At 36.2% G+C, this 21345-nt stretch overlaps 3 protein-coding genes across 5 annotated transcripts; 1 reads left to right on the top strand and 2 right to left on the bottom strand.

Annotated features, from left to right (window-relative positions):
* Nucleotides 1–112: 112 nt before the first annotated feature.
* On the bottom strand, nucleotides 113–8552 carry LOC143913170 (leucine-rich melanocyte differentiation-associated protein-like). 3 transcript variants are annotated; one of them, XM_077432813.1, is made up of 7 exons: nucleotides 5382–5571; nucleotides 2853–2960; nucleotides 2248–2403; nucleotides 2060–2170; nucleotides 730–879; nucleotides 484–644; nucleotides 237–392 (listed from the first exon to the last, which is right to left on the bottom strand). In XM_077432813.1, coding segments are annotated over exons 1-7 (726 nt in total). In that variant the 5' UTR covers nucleotides 5420–5571; the 3' UTR covers nucleotides 237–390. The 3 variants fall into 3 exon arrangements, with proteins under 3 accessions (XP_077288938.1, XP_077288939.1, XP_077288940.1); XM_077432812.1 differs by having other exon boundaries at nucleotides 113–644; nucleotides 5382–5590; XM_077432814.1 differs by lacking the exon at nucleotides 5382–5571 and adding an exon at nucleotides 8432–8552 and having other exon boundaries at nucleotides 237–644.
* A 3343-nt stretch (nucleotides 8553–11895) lies between these two features.
* On the top strand, nucleotides 11896–14652 carry RpL27 (ribosomal protein L27). The gene is made up of 3 exons (XM_077432281.1): nucleotides 11896–12035; nucleotides 12561–12787; nucleotides 12859–14652. The coding sequence occupies exons 2-3, from the start codon at nucleotides 12569–12571 to the stop codon at nucleotides 13039–13041; spliced, it is 402 nt and encodes a 133-aa protein (XP_077288407.1). The 5' UTR covers nucleotides 11896–12035; nucleotides 12561–12568; the 3' UTR covers nucleotides 13042–14652.
* On the bottom strand, nucleotides 13173–21175 carry LOC143912684 (EF-hand domain-containing protein 1-like). The gene is made up of 14 exons (XM_077431981.1): nucleotides 20988–21175; nucleotides 20715–20916; nucleotides 18514–18669; nucleotides 17148–17296; nucleotides 16982–17078; nucleotides 16828–16915; nucleotides 15293–15440; nucleotides 14649–14718; nucleotides 14232–14348; nucleotides 13940–14156; nucleotides 13709–13872; nucleotides 13566–13633; nucleotides 13353–13503; nucleotides 13173–13289 (listed from the first exon to the last, which is right to left on the bottom strand). The coding sequence occupies exons 1-14, from the start codon at nucleotides 21173–21175 to the stop codon at nucleotides 13173–13175; spliced, it is 1932 nt and encodes a 643-aa protein (XP_077288107.1).
* Between the last annotated feature and the right edge of the window lie 170 nt (nucleotides 21176–21345).

Here is a 21345-nt window from a genome sequence, read left to right as displayed (position 1 = left end):
AAAAAAAAGTGTAAGATAAAACAATTTGAAGTTACATACATATGTATGTCTAATTGATTAAAATCATATAATCATTGAATAAATAGTAAAACACATATACAAAAAAATCATACAATGAATACAAATATAAAATAAATTATTATACAATTGTATAAAAAATATCAAATGAAATGTTATAAACTACACCAAAGAATAATAATAAATGCAATATAAAGTGCATATGTCAATTATGTAAATACGTATCACACAACAGTGTGGGGTTAATATAATGAATAATTTGTGTTAGAATAATATAAATACATGTATATATGTAAAATAAACAATCAATACTTGTTCTTCGGTCAGATCGTTTGTTCCTTTCGTCCGTTCGAAGTCGTCATACCATCAGATTTCTAGAAGTATTTGCTCCGTTATATTTATAAGCCTTATCAAGCACATTGGCCATTTTCTTATGTAAAACTCGCAATTTATCCTTTGACTTACATTTCAACGCAACAGAAAATGGAAAATCTTTGCTTGTGCAAACTGCTAGTCGCTCGAGGAAAGGTCGTCTGTATAATCGCACTGCTTCTCGTTTCTGATCCTTGGTCACAGCTCTATCATCCAAATGCACCAACGAGTCGAACAAAGATATCACATATAACCTATGAAAAGAAAATTGATGTTATATTCGACAAATTTTGCAACATAATCCCATAACAACATAGCAACAAAATTAATATTAAATACCGATATTGTAGGTATTCATAGAACGTGCCACCATTAAAATAGCTCGGTGCAGCGTAATTTCCCATCAACGATAGATGAGTAAGATTGGGACAGGATTCGTGCAAGCTTTTAATCCATGGATATAATTTTGTAACTTTACAATGGTTAAACCTGAAAAAATAAACATTAAGATATACTCGATGTATACATATGGGTTCGGTGATTACTGGTTACAAAGTCACTAAAATCTCTATAACTGAACATCTGGCAGCCGAAAAGTCCATCATACTGTTGCGTAGAGGTGGGTGGAGGATCCAAGTAAAAGGCCAAAGTCGTTTCACAGCATTTATTGGTGATTAGATACACACACTGGCAGTGCTCCGTCCAGAATGTCTTACTTCCCTATTGTTTAGACATGAACACGAATATGTATTCCCACGACACTCAGTCCCACGGTATCGGTCACTTCTGAGAAGGGACCAATAGCGGCCAATTCAGTGGCCATTGTTTAGCCTGCATGCACTTAGTCTAGAGATAATCCTTGAAACCAATTATAACGGTCACACAGTCTCTGGGATGCTACTCGACCTAATCCGATTGCACTTTCTCGGCGGTGAACATAACAATACTAACGATAACTATTGTTACGTATACTAAAATAAAGAGCCGCCGGTTAGTTGCAATTAGCCCGAGTAGCATCCCAGAGACTGTGTGACCGTTAGGGCCGGGCCGCACCGTGCAACTTTGTCGGCCGACTAGTTGCGCGACACGAAAAAATGTATGGAAATGTGTGCGACAAACAAGTTGAGTGGTGTGGCATGTCCCATCTATCTGCATGCATTGGTCTGGTCGCCCTCAACCACGTCGCACGGTGCGGCCCGGCCCTTATAATTGGTTTCAAGGATTATATCTAGACTCTAAGTGCATGTAGGCTAAACAATGGCTGCTATTTGGTCCCTACTCAGAAGTGACCTATACCATGGTACGGTGGGACCGAATGTCGTGGGAAGACATATCCGAGTACGTGACCATAACAATAGGTAAACAAATCAGACGTCGAAGATGTCCTGAGAGACCTGATAAGGCGGTACTTGGGAGATATCAAGACATTCTGGACTGAGCACTGCCAGTGTGTGTATCTCCTTAATCATCAATAGATGCTGTGACACGACTTTGGCCTTTTACTTGGATCCTCCACCCACCCCTACGTAACACTATCATACTAACGAGAACTTGAGTGCCAAATATTGAGTATTCGCGATTTTAATGACAAAAATTTTCTTTGTGGCCACTGCAATGTGACTAATAATCAAATTACCATACGTATGATATATAAATATAAATGTATTACCATAATAGTCGTAGATTCGGCATTTGTGGAAGTGTTGTAGTTTCATTTATTTGATTGCTATCGGCAATCAGTGTATTTAGGCACTTGAAGTGTACCAAGAAATCCAAATTGCTGTATAAATAAATAAAAACATCAATGAGGTTATATTTGATTTGTAAACATTGATGCATGCGTATGTTAACAATGACCTGATATTATTGTGGCTGATGTCCAATATTTGAACTGAGTCAGCGAATTGATCCACTATTGACTTTGGCACAACGCGGAGTCTTTCATATGCCAGAGTGAGTCGGGTTTCGTCTTGATCAGCGGTGCTGAGGAAGCTTTGATTCGGATCGGCGTTTCTGAAAATTGCCCGTCGATCAAATTAGTAACAAATCGTATAAATGCGAAATTTTATAATATACCTATTTACATATACACACTAAATTAGTACATAATTGACTACTTATACAAACCGTATGTACTAACATATAACACACGGATACATAATGTAACACGGTAGAACTCAATCTGTCAAAATTAGCTTACCGTTTAATTGAAATATCAAAATACTATAGTGTCTGAAGAAATCTGAAATTGAAAGGCAACTTAAATCCCTCAAAAAAGAAGTTCTCTGTGCTTGCAGAATAAGAAACTGCACCGGTACAAAACCCATTATATACTTTCCGGAATGTAGCCTGCATTCCGGATAAAGTGCAGAAGTTTTTTTTATATATTTAATCATCAACAGGATGAATACCCATACCTTTTGATCCTATCTATCATATCATACGGTATGAATTATCTTTACCTTCTCTCATTGTGGATCAATGAAGTTAAGGAAATCATGTTGCACTCCGTTTCACTACTATCTAGGTCAATGTCAATTATATTGTATATTGATTCATCGTCCTGGAATCTGAAAGAGACAAATTAATCTGGTGATACATATCCTCACGAAACGGACAATGGTTCGAATTGGATTCTGAAGTTGTTCACAATCAAAATCGATATATAAAATGTTGACTAAACATAACAAACAATATACGTATATGGAGAGAAACAGCAACTTCTTATCTTCAAATTACATATTTGATACGATATTGACTGTTAAGTGTATTAAAGTGAAGTCACTATGCTAATATATAAATGTACACCATTGACTAGAGAGAACTACGCAGATACAATTTTTGTTAATGTTTGTCTATTATGTTTCGATTGTGATGGTTCATTGTCTTTAAATGAGAATAACAATTAATCATGACAAAAGGTCAAATTAAATATTCAAATATTTACGTATCATGTAAAAATTGATACTGAAATCAGAGACGTATTTAGCATTTGATATGCATTTTATTCAGAATAGTTGAATTACCAGATGTTGTCCGGACGATTGAAAATTGGGAACACGTGGAACTTTTTCAGATTTTTTTTTATGGCGGTCATTATGCCAAATTTGGTGGTTTTGAATTGGAAACTGCAGATTTTCATTTGCAGAATCATTTTGAATAAGCAACTTTGTATTGACAAATCTGTTCAGTGAAGACCAAGAAGAGATGGAAGCTACGTAGAATGTCTGATTTAAATCAACGATTGTCAACCACCGTTCGCAGACTAAAAACTTTCTGTCTGTTACCAAACGAAGACGAAAACCGTTCTCAATGCATTTCCGGAAATGCGTACGTGTGCGCATATACACCTCTTTTTATGGCGGTCATTATACTAAATTTGGTGGTTTTGAATTGGAATCAACAGATTTTCATTTGCAGAAATATTTGAAATAAGCAACTTTGTTTGACAAATCTGTTAGGTGAAGACCACGAGAAGGTGGAAACTACATAGAATGTCTGGTTTAAATCAACGATTTTCAACCGCCGTTCGCAGACTAAAAACTTTCTGTCAGTCACTGAATGAAGACGAAAACCATTCTCAATGCATTTCTGGAAATGCGTACGTGTGCACATATACACATCTTTTTATGGCGGTCATTATACCAAATTTGGTGGTTTTGAATTGGAAACTGCAGATTTTCATTTGCAGAAATATTTGGAATAAGCAACTTTGTATTGACAAATCTGTTCGGTGAAGACTACGAGAAGGTAGAAGCTACATATGTAGATTGATTTAAATCAACGATATTCAACCATTGTTGTCAGACTAAAAATTTTCCATCGGTTACCAAATGAAGACGAAAACCGAGCTCAATACATTTCCGGAAATGCGTACGTGCGCGCATAAATACCTCTATTGACTTTAAATATGGTTTGCGATATTTTGAGAAAACAATAAAAGTAAAACATTATTTGCACAACAAATTCAAGGCGAAGATTCTGAAATTCCTACTATAAATAAATTCTGGCCAATAAGTGCAAATATGAAGATCTCGGAAATGAGTTGTACAAACGAACACTTTCTTAAGAAAGTGATTTAACTTTCATTGTGCGTATCGGATTGGAAAAAAAAACCAGTGCTTTTTTTTGTAATGTGGATTGGAACGGCGTTACGGCAACTTTTTATGCTTTTATTTCACTTTATTATAAAAGAAAATAAGATAAGTTATGTTCAATTATTTATGCACTATGTGGCATAGCAAAAGCTGCTTTAAATTTCATTTAAATGATAATTGAATATAATTTTCGTTAATAAAAAGCTTGACAAGAAGCGAGTTCCGGCAACTTTTTTTTAAAAAAAAAAAGAGAACTAAGGAAAACTATAATAATTCATCGAAAATAAATTTTTGAAAAATACTAGGGCACTTTTCCGATCAGGGGCCCAAGGGGAGCACCTTCCCCGCCTGTGAATAAATCCACTACTGAGTACAGCACGAAATTATAACCTCAAACAACGCAATAAGTTTGAGGTTATGTTTATTACTTATATGAAATACTATCAAAATAGTGCAAAATATTTAATTATATACATAAATATAAACCACTTTCGTTCCTTTTCTGCAAAAAGGAAATACCTATACATTAGTAAGACGGTCATTATTCAGTAATGACTGTCCTGTTTATTCTACCGAATGAAAATGTTGAACAAACTGGCATCATTTCAATACGTTTAAAATATCACAAAGTTTGAATTTGATGCAAATGAGCTCTACGTAGTCCAGATTAAAATATTTTGAATCAGTTCGGCACTGGAAAGAAACCTGGCTCAAGATTTACCGTCGAAATGTTCTAAATATTACAATCAAACTACGTCGGGGATAACCACTAGTTATCAACAGGCTTTTAATTACTACCTACACAGCGGCGATGATCAAAGTCGAATTATATCAAAATGTCTTCAATCATTTCTCATCTGTAATACAAAAAGAAAAAATTGAAAATATACATACGATTCGCCGCTTTTACACACCAGCTTCGACCGCAGCATCGTGAATATAGCCGACAGAAACGCAATAAACGAAACGGAGAACACTTGTGTCACGACACGGTTGATGTGCACGATAAACTGATCATTGAGAATTGTTCCCGTCGTGCGATATCAACATTGAAACGTCGCTATCGCACTATTGACATATCGACGGCCGATCTAATCGGCGGCAAAAGGTCACATGTGCAGGCTAAACATTCAGATCGTAGTACAGACAATGCATTTACTATATCAATAATAATATATTGCCAATCGAGGGCATTCTCTCCAGCCAATATGCGTAGAATTGTGTCAACAATTCAGTAAATCTAATACTCATATGTACATATATTGGTTTGTTGACGGAAAAGTGGCCAACACTAAACTATCACTTTTATTATTGTATACTAGTGTTGTACCCGGGGAAATATCATCGTATGGGTTATGGCATATTAAGGTATTAATTAAAATATAAATGTGTCTGTTTTTGATCAGCACACATTTAATTTAATATTTATATTTATATTTAACAGCCGGAGTAAGCATCAACGGTCGCTTCTTGAGTCACCCTCGGTTCGCAGACGATATAATTTTAATAGCTCGAAATTCAGCTGACCTACTTAACAGACTAACACAGCTGGACAGGGAAAGTAGAAAAGTAGGATTAAAAATTAACGTAGATAAGACCAAACTAATGTTCAATAGTTATTGCATGCTTGATAGCATCCCATTAGATGATAAACCAGTAGAATTCATTGATATATAATACACTAGATAGGCCCTGACGTGTGATTTTGGTCGGAGATCTTGTCTTCACTAACTGGGGGGTGCGGGGGGTTTAACTAGCGGGGAAGTTGGGGAAAAAAAAGGTTTTTCTCCCTACGACGCAGCGGTACCTACTTACCTACCTACTGAGAGAAACTGTGCATGCGCCATGTATTTTGCATGCGCCAAAAGGGAGACCAGTATAAAGCGTGAGGGCGGATCTATGTGTATTAGTTATCTATGAGTAGAATTAGTAAATAATTATTTATATTTAGGTCAAATAATTGACATGTCTGGTGGTAAACATGAAGAGATAAAGAGACGTATGAAATTAGGATGGAGTGCATTTGGACGGATGAATGCTGTTTTTAAATCAAAAATGCCACTCCGTCTGAAGAAAAAGATCTTTGATCAATGCGTTTTGCCAGTATTGACGTATGGATGTGAAACTTGGACACTGAACGCCAAGATGTTACACAAAATCCAATGCACTCAAAGAAGTATGGAACGATGAATACTTGGCATAACGAGGAAAAACAGGAAGCGGAACACGTGGGTGAGAAGCATGACAAGGGTAGTAGACATAGTGGATAGAGTAAAGAGATTGAAATGGCAATGGGCGGGCCATGTGGCCAGAAGAATGGACGAAAGGTGGACAAAAGAAGTGCTTGAATGGTACCCGAGAGAATGCAAAAGGGTAAAAGGAAGACCGCAGGGAAGATGGGTGGACGAAATTACGAAAATGTGCGGTGTGAGATGGATGAGAGTTGCGCAAAACAGAGACGAGTGGAAGCGTGTTGGAGAGGCCTTCATCCAGCTGTGGATGGTGAATGGCTGTAAATGATGATGATGATTTAATTGTTTAACCTTTGAAGGACGGAGCGTCGAGATCGAACGAGTGTCCAGAACCGGGGTCGAGTAAGACCCCATTGTTTTTCAATCAAAATACAGCTTTTCTCAATACAAATGGGTTCAATAAATATCTTATTAATCATTTTATACATCGACATAAAAAAAGTTTTAGTCCTATAGCATGTTTTTGACTGTTTTTGTATTAAAAAATAACGACAAACATCGACATGCAAAAGTACATAGGTAAGGCCAACAGGCGACTGCGTTACTCAATAGCCACGCGCCAAAAGCGACGAAAACAATAGCTTACGAAAATATAGCTGTCTCTTTGTCTCGCATTGATTCATCGATCAACAAGAATATGCAAGCGAACAGTCAACCATATGACTTATCGCTACCGCCTTTAAATCATACTTTGGAACGTAGAAATGTATAATTGTATATTTTTTTGCGATTTTTACCCCTTTTACGAATATAATATTTAATTTAGTTAAATTAATTATATATAATATTATATTCATAAAAGGGGTGCATTGTAAAAAAATACATTTATACATTTCTACGTTCCAAAGTATGATTTAAAGGCGGTAGCGATAAGTCATGTTTTTGACTGTTCGCTTGCATATTCTTGTTGATCGATGAATCAATGCGAGAGAAAGAGACAGCTATATTTTCGTAAGCTATTGTTTTCGTCGCTTATGGCGCGTGGCTATTGAATATAATTGAATATACGATCATAATAACAGATCAACAAAAAAACTTCTATATATACTGTTTGCTACCAATGTTTCCTCTAGACAAATAGAGCATTTACCGCCATCTATTGAAAATTTATTTAGTTAATTAATTTTTCTATTGGTGTTTTATATTGTTTACATGTAGGTAGGTAGATTTTACGATATTTTTTCATATTAAACAATTTAATATAAATATTATATTAAATATATATAAGAGATATTTGAAAAAAATTCGACGGCGTGCTGATCAAACACAGAACAGACACATTTATTTTTTTTTTTTTTTATTTAATAACTTAATATGCCATAATCCATGCGATGATATTTCATCGAGTACAACACTAGTTTATTAATAAGATCAAATTTAAATAGAAAAGAAAGAAAGATTGGATAACATTCTTTAACCGATACAAAAAAAAACCATAGTGAAACGAACTAGTATATAATTCTCAACCGACAATAAATTGTATGTAATAATTTCAGTGTCAAAAATAATCATCTCATTGTAAAATTTGACATGCGCTTCAAAATGACTTATCAGTCAGAGATAATTACTATCGTAAAATAATGATGTGCGAGTGTGAGTGATATATGTATGTATAATATATTCAATTGATATTTGTTGTTGTATTATATAAAAGCTGTGATAAATATTTGCATATGAAGATATCACAATTACCTTGTGAAATAAATGGAGATGTTTAGCGCCGATCTTACTTTCACTAATGTTGGAAAGATTTTGTTTATCTGTAAAAATTAAACATGGTTCAAATACATAAAGCGTTATCTAATGTTACGATTAGATTAATTATTTCAATTGTACTAGTTAACGATATCAAATGATTCAGGTAAAGTAATTGAAAAGAAATTCAACAACAATAGTAATGTAAATTATTGTTGTATGAAACGCACAGTTTGTTTCGCTTAAATTTGAATATTATTTGAATGAATTTTTTCAACCATTGCAATATTAAAACGATGATTTTTTTAAAATAATAAAATTTACTTATAAAACAAGATAGGGTGACGTTGAAATATATTATACTTCAATATACAACATGCACAATTTTAACAAATAAACTAGTATTTTAAATTGAAATATTTTTTTGTAATACTCTTAATCAAATTATAATCCAGTTCTATTAGCTTGCATGTGTTATACTGGTTAAAACTCATATAAATGACAGCCGGTTTAATTTAAATAAATATGCAATTAATAAAACTCAAAATAATGATTTACTTATTGTTGATAATTCTTGGTATTTCAAGGCAGTTCAATTTCCTTCGATTATTCTTACTAGTTGCGAATTAAATATAATTCACTTTTATAGCAAAACTATTCACAGGACATCTGACAGTTAAATGAACTAAATATGTCGTAATACGGCCAATTACTAATTTTATTTTTTGGAAAAAACTAAGAGAAATACTAGAGCTGTGGAGTCGGAGTCGGAGTCGTGAAGTCGAAGCATTCCGAGTGGAATCGGATTCATAAAAAATCAACCGATTCCAAATTTATTTTATTGTTTTTTTTTTTATTAATACATATTATTGCGGTATGAGTAAAGTGACCATACGTCCCGTTTTTAACGGGACCGTCCCGTTTTTAGGTAGGTTGTCCCGTTGTCCCGGTGTCACGACAACTCGTTCACAGATTTTCCGTAAACCGAGGATGTGCTCCAGGCATTACGTATACGGCCATCTCTTTCTCACCCCGTCTGTTCACCAAGATCTCGTTTACTATGCCATTACGTATGCAGCCATCTCTTTTACAGATCTGCATACGTAATGGCAACGAGATCTTGGTGAACAGATGGGGTGAGAAAGAGATGGCCGTATACGTAATGCCTGGAGCGCATCCTTGGTTTACGGAAAATCTGTGAACGAGTTGTCAGGTAACCCGTTGTCCCCAAGCAGAGCTTCGGGACGTCAAATGTCCCGTTTTCAAAAAGATCGCAGCACACGGTAACAATTTAAAATCAATTTTAAGAAATCCTGCCAAGAATTTCATTCTTATTTAAAAGCAAACCCAGTAATAATAAGAAAATTTGTTCATCAGGAAAATATAAGACAACATAAATTTTTTATATTTATATTATTCATTCCTGTTCTTTTCTTTTCTTCATCAACATTCCTGTTCTTTTTATTAATAAATAAAAACTATGAAAGAATACGCGTTTTGTTGAATACACATACTATTACGTAAAAATTGGTAGATATCCGGTTTTGAGGACAAAAATAAATGGTCACATTAGGTATGAGTCTTGAATTTTATTAAAGTACATTCATTTAATTTTAATAATTTTTTATAAAAATCATGATTTTAAATCGTCGAATTGCACGTATTATAATGTTTTGTGACCAAAACTGATTTTTATGATTTCCTCCGTCTCATATTTTTATTATTTATTTAGATTTTTTTTACTCTCATTTTTCGCATTGATTTATTTGTGTGTTAAATTCATACACATACTATTAATGTCCTTATTTTTTTTATTTATACCTATTTGATTTCCAATAATTCAATAAATTGGAAAACATGTAAATTTTTAATGATTTTTTTAATTCCTTTATTTATATATTTTGAAAATCATTATTATTATTGCTAGCAATTTTATAAGTTAGCAAGAAAAGTCGATTTTATTAAAATCGTTCAGGTTGGTGTCGGGTCGGTAAATTTTTATCTATGTAGCTCCACAGCCCTGAGAAATATAATTAATGTAATTTCGAAAGAGACCTTGTATGTAAGTATTGTTGGTTGGAAATTTCTTAAACAAGTCAAAATTTCTATGACGACGAGTCAGTTTTTTTTCGATTCAAAGAAATTTAATAAAAAAAACAAATGAATATTTACTATTAGATTCGCCATGTTTAAGCTGTTTATATCATAAATACCGAGCGAAGTCGGTTAAAATAACTAGTTATTTATAATTTTGTAGGAATCTAGTACAACTTGTACTAAATCGAAAACATTGATCCTGTAAAAACACGCATAAACTCAAGGGCAACGACCCCTGCGATCATTCCAGAAGAGCGAGTTCAAATCTCGATCGTAAAACGAACAATGATACAGAGGTGTATCATCACTCCCTCCCCTGAGTTCCAACACCACGTCACCTGGATCTTCACGCAGCTTCATATAAAAGCCTCAGCCGCTGGAAGACCAACCAGGTGACTCGAGAAGCAGTTTACCGACCGCGTGGAAAGCCGCTATCGACGAGACGAGCAGAGCGACCAGGAACCTTCACGATAAACATTCAGTATCCCAGGTTAGTTCACGTTTCTTCGTAATGCGATTCTCCGGAAGGACGACGTATCCGCCACCTGGTCTCCCACCGCGAGATCAGTGTAAACGCGCGAAAATACGTAACGTCACAAAAATCTTTAACTGAAAGTAAAAGAAATCATTGATTATAATTTGGACTCCGCAAATAATAGTTTACATTATGAATGAATATTCTAAATAGGCTACAAATTATCATTACATTCTTTCAACCTAGGTAGATAGATGCCTATTTTAAGATGAAAATACAATTTTATACAATAAAACAGGTTTTTCTCCTTTTCTACTACTAAATAGCTACTATTTAAAATTTAAATGAAAAATACTATCATCTAAAAGGGTTCCAAAAATATAGCTGATATATAGTCTGACCGCGCATAGTGCGGTCAGACCTTAACAATATTGAATTGAATTTGTATGGTGGTGTCAGAGAAATGTTATAATAATAGATGCACCCTTTCGAATACATTTCTTGTTTCAATAACACGCGTACCGTTTCCATAACTACGCAATATTGTACGCGTATGTTATTGCCGAATGCTAGCTGTCGCCATGACGCTTTCACGAAAACTTTCATATACGATGTTAATCGAATAATATGTTACTTAAATGATCAATTTACTTATAAAAAAATGTATCCCATGTTGTTTATTGTGTGCTTTTGAATGCATCGTGCAATTTGTATCGATGCACTTGCCCATTGCCCTTGCCCAGAGAAGGTTTTATCGGGCATACATCGACCACCAAGCATCAAATACGACTGATGCTAAATTTATTATAGGAATGTCTGCGGAAAATCGTCACCTGACAACAATATAACGCCTAAAGCCATTTCTATTATTTTAACATTTGTCTGGGTGGTGTGCAGTGCGTGCAGCGTGGCACAGTGTCGTGCGGGAGCGAAGACAGTTGGCAACAGTGCGTTGGCTCTTTCTTCCAGCCGGTCATCGCTTCGCAGACGCATCTCGGAGTCGCGGATCCGACCCCATCGGGCTCCAAGGTAAGCCTCCGCCCCTCTCGGCGCCCCCTTCTCTGTCTCGATCGTCCGCCGCGCCCCTCGAGCCCCTCCCGGCCCTTCGCCCCTCACCGGCTTCCGTCTGACACGTTATTGTACGACACCTAACCTGTCAAATACACTCGCACTCATAATAACCTCAAACACCTCGACTTTCTAAAACCACATGTACCCTTCATTTGATTTTTTCCTCAAAATGGAACATTGCTAATTTTTAGGTTAAAATGTCTATTTGTGTTAACGCATACGTTCTTAGAATACATAACAGGAATAATCACGTCTCGAAGTTGTGCTTGGGGACGATGTGATGATCTCGTTCCATACGGAACGTATGGTCACGTCATTCATACCGGAAAACATATGTAATTCATTCAATTCAAAAAATTTAGGTTATGTTCATTTGTATGACTTCCTGGTTCGCGAAATTCGGCCTAATTTTTATTTAAAAATATCTTTAGTAATTTTTCATTCATATATGTATGCTTTAATTGATCATGTCTTCGTCCGCAGCCTCCAAGATGGGCAAAATAATGAAAGCAAACAAGGTGGTGCTCGTCCTGAGCGGACGATATGCAGGCCGCAAGGCCGTCATTATCAAGACCTACGACGATGGCTCGTCAGATAAGCCATATGGCCATGCCATCATTGCTGGCATTGATAGGTACCCTCTGAAAGTCCACAAACGGCTTGGCAAGAAGAGGATCGCCAAGCGATCCAAAATCAAGCCATTCATCAAAGTAAGTCTCTTCACAATTGTATTTAACGATATATATTGATATTGTATTTAACGATTCGTTCCACTTTGCAGGTACTAAACTATAACCATTTAATGCCGACTAGATACATAGTCGATTTTGACCAGAAGATCACGATGAAGGACCTTAAAGACCGCGCCAAAAAGAAGAAGCTGCGATTTGCAACCCGCGTCAAATTTGAAGAACGATACAAGAGCGGAAAGAACAAATGGTTCTTCCAAAAGCTTAAGTTCTAAATTATTATTTTACTTGTATAACTAAAGCGGAAAAACTTGTTAATAATAAATTTATATTAACTTGAAAATCTTTATTTTTATTATTACATACAAAAAAGAACATTCACAATATGACACAATTGTACTAGAATTTATTCATCATGATTTTCCGGAACGTTTTTGAATGAGACGCGCTTTGTCACAGTCAAATTCGGCATATCATCTTCAGGAATTTCTTCGACATTGTTCCGATCCATCTGTTGGGAAACCTACACACAATTTACACATCAAATACAGAATATGCATATAAATAAACAAATCTAAACACTTACATCAATCTGATCTTGCACCGTATGAGCCACGGTAGCCGGGCCTGTCAAGCAGACGACCGGTTGATCTTCAACTTTAGAAGCTTCACTATCAGGCAAGATTTGGGCACTCTCCATAGCTTGCAATGGAGCCGCCAACTCTGTAGGCCTCCAGCTAAAAATCAATGTATTACAATCATTTAGAACCACCGAATAAGATCAAGATTATACACATACTTGTCTGTTCGGAAGTCTTGTGTTTCCTTCAGCAGTCCGTCCATACTTGCAATATCTCCAGACACGATCTAAAAAAAAGCCCGAAATTTTACAATAAAACAATTCAAACGCCTACCAAACATGAAATAAGACTTCAACTAGACCTGAGCCGATTCGCTCTTCAAATTTCCACACTGCAGATGATACTGCCGGAGATTTTCCACAATCTCCGACGGGAACTTATCTCGATTCTCCATCATATAATTGTAAACGAACAGATCGGCGCTGACGATTCGAAGCTTATGATTCTTCACGATGATGATAGCACCTGCACAGACAACACCGTCGATTCAAGCTGTTCATAAACATACGTATATGCTAAAATAACTACTAACCAATGTAGAACATCTCCGGAGTGTAGTGAGTGCCAAAACCACAGCCGGGTACGGGTAGTTTAGAAGGACCACTAAACCGACCCCCCGACAGACCTGAATTATCTGCCAGCAGCTCGTCAATGCGTATCAAACCGTCGGCTAAATGGTATGATAAGACAAAACGACGTCCTGCATCTTCCGGATGAACAGATATCATCTCACACAGATAGCGAAGATTCTAAAACCAATTCAATGACATTTTATATATCAACTATTTAAAGAAGTGTCGCGAAATGCGTTTTTAACGCAGTACTTTGTTTCCATATAGATTATACTGCACGACATCTTTGTGAGGCGGCTTCAGATGGAACGACAGACATGACATGAACGTATCGTCAGGATCTCCGATTCCAATGTGAGGACCGACCGTCTGAAAATTAAATATATAAAACAGATTGTAAATTTTATAGACTATATGTATGTATAATATGGTTCGGTGATTACTGGTCACAAAGTCACTAAAATCTCTATAACGGAACATCTGGCAGCCGAAAAGTCCATCATACTAACGATAATTATCATAGTAACTAGAACTTGAGTGCCAAATATTGTGTATTCGCGATTTTCATGGCAAAAATTGTCTTTGTGACCACCCCAATGTTACGAATAGTCCAATTACCGTATAATATATAGTGGCTGGCTAAATATGTATGATAATAAAAATGTTTACCATCGGTAGAATCTTTTTCTCCGGCTGAACTGGTCGAATCGGTTCTCTTTGATCGATGTTCAGCACATTTCTAAAACATCAAGAATAATATCGAATAGTTCACATACATAAATTTGATGAATACGCTTCTAAAGCTTAATCTATTATACATATATGGAGAGCTTTTTTCGAGGATGGCAGTTTTTTGAGGCATTTGCCAGTGATGACATATGGATGTGAAACTTGGACACTGAACGCCAAGAAGCTATACACTCAAAGAAGTATGCTCAGCATAACGAGGAAAGACAAAAAGTGGAACATGTGGGTGAGAAGTATGACAAGGGTAGTGGATAGAGTAAAGAGATTGAAATGGCAATGGGTGGGCCACGTGGCTAGAAGAATGGACAAAATAAGTGCTTGAATGGTACCCGAGAGAATGCAAAAGGGTAAAAGGAAGACCGCATGGAAGATTGGTAGACGTACATAATTAGGAAAATGTGTGGAGTGAGATGTATGATAGTTGCGCAAAACAGAGACGAGTGGAAGCGTATTGGAGAGGCCTTCATCCAGCAGTGGATGGTGAGCTGCTGTAGATGATGATGATGATGATGATACATATATGTATAAAATATGTGTTCATATGGACATATGTATATTTTACATACTTATAATAACGTCTGGTAAAATCGTCGCAATCGCACAATAGGAAGTCTCTACCGAGTATGTTAATTGTTTCACCAATCAGCAAATCATCTTCGCCATAGTATTCTTCATCTTCGGATTGTCGCTCTTGACCAAATATCGGCGAATTGACTGTTGCAAAAAAAAGCTATATCATTATAGTAAATAAATATTAGTTGTATCGAAATCTAAAACACTATTTTTTTACATACATATGTATGGGGTCTTCGTGACGAGACAGAATATTAAACGACAAAAAACGCAAATATCGGAAGGCAAAGATCGAAAATCGAAAGATCTTAAGTCGAAAGATAAAAAAAAAAAATGGTGCATGGTAAACGGTACATACTCACTTAATTTACGCGAGCAGAATACAACAGGAACAAGAGGAACATGCTTTTCCTCCCGTATTCTGCGCGCGCACATTAATACGGGAGGAAAAGCCTGTTCCTGTTGTATCCTGCTCGCGCAAATTAAGTGAGTATGTACCGTTTACCATGCACTTTTTTTTAATCTTTTTTTGATCACCCACGAATGCACTATATAGTATATAAAATGCAAATAGAGACATCTATGGACAATCAACAAATTTTCGATACATGGAAAATTTGCGAGAAATACTTTATGTAGGTATAAGATTTATAAGATTCGACGAATTCGAAATGCTAACAACTAAAATTTGCGAGAAGCTGAGGGGAGGATTCTAATTTATTGAATCCGTCACAACAATTAAAAAAATCGTAAAATTCAAATAGAAGAAGGTCGATCTGTGCTTTTCCAACAACCACAAGACCTCACCATCAGCGTATTTGGCCTACCCACAATCTATTATTTACTGGAATGCAATAGCTTTACCAGTGCACTAGGCTGTGGCTATATTAAACTTATTATGGATAAACTTTTACCCAACAGCATTAAGAGGGCTGTACACCTGAAACCTTAATTTTGTTGCCGTTCCTTTCTTCGATATATATATTGAATGAATGTATATATTGAGTGAATGCGACAATATATATCAATATACATATATATTGAGTGAATGAGACAGTTGCGCTTCGACCAGATAATACGTATTTTAAATCGACAAAATCGAGGTTTCGTATTCTCCTATTTTCTCCTCCTAAACTGGACCAATTTTTAAAAAAAGTTCATCATCGGTATGAGAAAGATATTTTCTGTGCAACTATGCGCGTATTTTTTTAAAATCGACCGTTAAATAAGCACGCTGGACTCTTTTCGTGGGTGTAAAAAAGAGGCGATTTTATAGATGTTTGGCGGCTCATAGCTCCTATAAAAAATAAATAATCAAAAAAATAAAACGATAGATGCATCCCAATGGTGGATATACATAGCATATTAAAAAATAATTTCTCTAGTGCCATAATTGAGGAAGGGAGAAGTGTAATACGTTTGTATGGACAAGGCGCTGGTGTCCAGCCCTCTTACATAAGTAAGCAAGTTGTATCACATTTAGTCAAATACGTACATATACATATAATAATCAAACACATATTATTACCAGATCTTTCACTCCAATTTTTAAATATCCTGGTCTTACGCAGAAGCATCGGAAACGGATCACGGCCCCCATTCTTCACATGACACTCCTATATTATAAAATAACAATAATTTCTCAGTGATTCAATAATATATTAACGATTCAAATTACATACTTTGATAGAAACGGTCTTATCGTTGATGGAATACAAGATTTTATAATTTCGCACTTCACCGTGCTCGACATTACTATCGTCCCAAATTGCATCGAATCTAAAAATAACAAAGCACATTATTAAATTCATCCCGATAATATGTATGTATGTACATCACGCCAATTACTGAAGAACTCGTCCATCATCGTCCAAGAAATGCTTTGACAATTTCCTATTGATTTTGTTCGGTTCCACTCGTCGATAATCCCGTACTGGTTGAACGTCGTCTGTGATCTCGTCATCGAACACTTCCACACCTTGCGAAGTCATAAATTCCTACAATCAAAAAGCGATCATAATCCATTGCTGGTTAAATCTTCAATTTGCAACGACCATAAAATTGATCACCGATGGAGAGATTCGGAGCTTGTCGTAGCTATTTCTAATGGTCGCTGTCTTTCAACGGCTCAAAACACTACCAAATAATGGATCAGACATAGTAAAATATTGTTTTTAGTAAAATATTAAATGCATTTAACTGCTGGGATTAATCTCCTGACAAATCTCTCCGTCAGTAAGCAGCTTTTCGCACGGTGCGGTGCATCCGATCGAAAATCGCCAGACAGACTGTGCTCCTGATACCTTAGTTCCGAATCTTGCTTTATTAAAATCGCCAGAAACATCCAACTCAATTTTAATAATTACCATTTTAATAATTGCATCTGTGTACATCGAAAGGTTACTCGTCATCTGATGTGCAATCTATCATTCGAGAAGACGAGAATTGCGTTTAAGTTAGACAGTCTTGTAAGACAGGGAAGGTATGTTGACCGTATCCCGGTCTAACGAAACACATGTTGTGTAGTTTAAAAGAGGATCGTTTATTTTCGTTCAATCGGTACAATGGTTATTGTATGTACGAAGAGGTTTCTTCGGAGAAGTGATCTGTTTGAACTCCAGAGGCTCACTCTGCCAGTGGGAGTTGCTGCGTTGCTTTATATACCTTCTGGCTTGAAGTGTGTCGTGTGCATTTTCCTTTGTTCTTGGGTACTCGCGCTGACCTAGTTATGCTGCGAGCGTGGTTTTATGGGTTCATACGCCTGGACGTAGTTCGTGGTTTTATGGGTTCAGTGTGTTCTTCCTTTGTTTCCAAGACACGTGTATAAGAAGCACGTGTCAACCTTTTTAAGAGGCGAGCGTGTGCCATGCGTTAATGCGGGAAGCGTGTTCTTCTTTTGTGTTCTTCGGGCACGGTCACAGGGATCGTTGCCCTTGAGTTTATGCGTGTTTGGACAGGATCGATGATGAGATCGTTTGAGTTGTACTATATGCCTACAGTCTGTTAATCAGTCTGTCGTAACGCAATTCTCGTCTTCTCGAATGATAGATTGCACATCAGATGACGAGTAACCTTTCGGTGTGCACAGATGCAATTATTAAAATTGAGTTGGATCTTTCTGGCGATTTAAATAAGGCAAGATTCGGAACTAAGGTATCGGGAGCACAGTATGTCTGGCGATTTTCGATCGGATGCACCAAACCCCTTTTCGCACCCTGGTAAACTCGTCACAGCTAGAAACGTGTATCGCATAACCGTGCACGGTGAAATCCATTCCCACATTGAAGTCTTTCCAATGCCAAAATTGGCCACAGTCGTTCTTAGGTAGTCTACTCCGCTTCACCAACTTCCCTTGCATCAAACCGGAGTTCTGTAAATCAACACTCGGAGTGATATCATATTTAGTTCGTTTTTAGACATAAATGATGGATTATAAACAATTAAACGACTAGTGCAGTGGTTCGATCGAACCCCAGGGGTTCGGGGAAAGTCAAGACACACACCCGAATCATATGATTCGGGTGCCAATTAAGAGGGCTGGACAGCAGCGCCTTGTCCATACAAACGTACTATACTTCACCCTTCCTCAATTATGGCACTAGAGAAATTATTTTTTAATATGCTATGAATATCCACAATTGGGGTGCATCTATTGTTTTATTTTTTTTTGATTAATTATTTTTTATAGGAGCTAGGAGCCGCCAAACATCTATAAAATCGCCTCTTTTTTACACCCACGAAACGAGTCCAGCGTGCTTATTTAACGGTCGATTTAAAAAAAAATACGCCGATAGATGCACAGAAAGTATCTTTCTCATACCGATGATGAACTTTTTTTAAAAATTGGTCCAGTTTTGGAGGAGAAAATAGGAGAATACGAAACCTCGATTTTGTCAATTTAAAATACGTTTTATCTGGTTGAAGCGCAACTGTCGCATTCACTCAATATATATATATTGATATATATTGTCGCATTCACTCAATATATACATACACTCAATATATATATCGAAGAAAGGAACGGTAACAAAATTAAGGTTTCGGGTGTACAGCCCTCTTAAGAAGGGTTCGGTGAATGCGCATTTGAAACTGGTGGAGGTCAGTATCTCCAACAAGGTTAAGAATCACTGGACTAGTGTCTTGAAAATGAACACATTAATTAAAGGAGACAGTATGTTTATCAACCTCAAACAATCCAGAAGTTATGGAACAGTGGCTCCCAAACTTATTTTGCCCATGAACCCCCTCTTAAAGCAAACATGAGATTCATAACTGCACTAAATCCACGTTCTACTAAATATGAAGATGGGAAAGCAATCAACAGCTTCTGTGCAGTGACCCATAATGCAGGATATAAAATTGGTATCTGTTTTTGTAACCGGAATTTGTGGTATTCTTGTTCAAACATTGGTTTCAGCTCCTCATTTGTGGATAATTCAATAAATTGTATTAGTATGGATTCATCTAAGTTTGTGGTTCTACTTGCAAAAGGGATCAACATCCAATCTGTGATAACCAAGTGAAGAATTTCTTCAAATCTTTGGCTGAGGTCAGAATGAAGAGCCGTTAAGTGTCGACAATAAGCAAGCAAATCTTCATCTCGTTTTTGCAATTTTGAAAGATTTAGGAACTGAGAGTGTTCCCCGTCTCCCCAAGTTTTGTTTGTGTAGAATTTTTTTTGTAACAAACGCAAATATTACACTTTTAGTTTTGATTAAATTTAATTGGTCCCCTTGTAGCTTCAAAATGGTTTCGTTAAATTTGGCAAATGAGTCAGTCATATAAGCTATGTCAATTCTTGAATTAATTAAATTGAGCCTCAATTCATTGTCTTTACTTTCCTGGAATTCCAACACTGAATCAAAGAGTGCATAAAACCGACCCCCCACATGCACTTCTAGACAACCAACGAACTTCGATGTTAAATAGTAAATGATTATAGTCTTCATCATTTTCCAAACAAAGCTAAGCAAATAATTTCTCATTTAAAGCACTCCTTTTGATTGTATTGACTGCTCTAATAACATAATCTAGTGAGCTATGCAAACGATCACTAAGATTTTTGCCAACTAAATGGTGTCGATGAATGACACAATGCACAGATATTTTTGTCACAAATATTTTATTTATATTAAACCTTTCGTAGACACCCCCAACTTATTTTTAATTTGCCACAGACCCCCTCAGTGGTCACAGGGTCCCCTGGGGGTCCACAGAAACCACTGTTATAGTACAACATCCAAGCAAATATTCAACGAAATTCAGAGATTACACTAAAGAAAGTGATGGACAATATTTGCTAATATGCTTAGTTTGATTTTAATTAGTTAAATATTTACTTTTCAATAAAAGTGTTCATATTCAAGACACCGTTAGTCTAATTGACCCACTCTATATTACAACAGTTGAACATACATGAATGTGAGGCTCCACGACAGTTATTGTATCATCTTCCAGGTAATATATCAAAATGATTTTCCGTATTGTAAGCTCGGGAAATTCTTGCACGAAGTGACCTTTGAATGTTAAAAACTTCTTGTCGAATCTCACCCAGTGAGGTTTTGGAATCGGAATCGAATCATCTTTAGTTCGGCCGTACATCAACGATGGATCAAAACTGCCAATGAAGAAATTTTTATAATAATCTCAACACTAGAAGAATATTGTAAATAGGATTTTTTAGATTACTTCAACGCATCGCTGACGTCTATATAATTAGAGCCATCAGCATCCATAGAACTACCGCCTACGGCTCTTCCGTCACACCGGACTATGGGATATCCATTAACGTAATCTATCTTACGAGGTACGTGAAAGTTTGTCTTGGTCACGTCTTCGAATGAAAAGCCAGGCAGTTTCGGAAGTCCCCACGACATCTATATAATAAAATGCATATATTATATTTTAATTTTTGAAAATTCTTATCATCGTAGTCATCTTATAAGCGATAATGCTCAACGAAGTAAATACAAATGAAACATTAAAACAACTGACACGTTTCAGAACGCCTTCCCATCTGTTGGATGAAGAATACCTACACGCTATA

This window comes from Arctopsyche grandis, chromosome 6 (assembly GCF_051622035.1).
Source record: "Arctopsyche grandis isolate Sample6627 chromosome 6, ASM5162203v2, whole genome shotgun sequence".
Lineage (NCBI taxonomy): Eukaryota > Metazoa > Arthropoda > Insecta > Trichoptera > Hydropsychidae > Arctopsyche > Arctopsyche grandis.
Note: the sequence above shows the minus strand (reverse complement) of the source record. Positions and strands in the feature narration are given on the sequence as shown.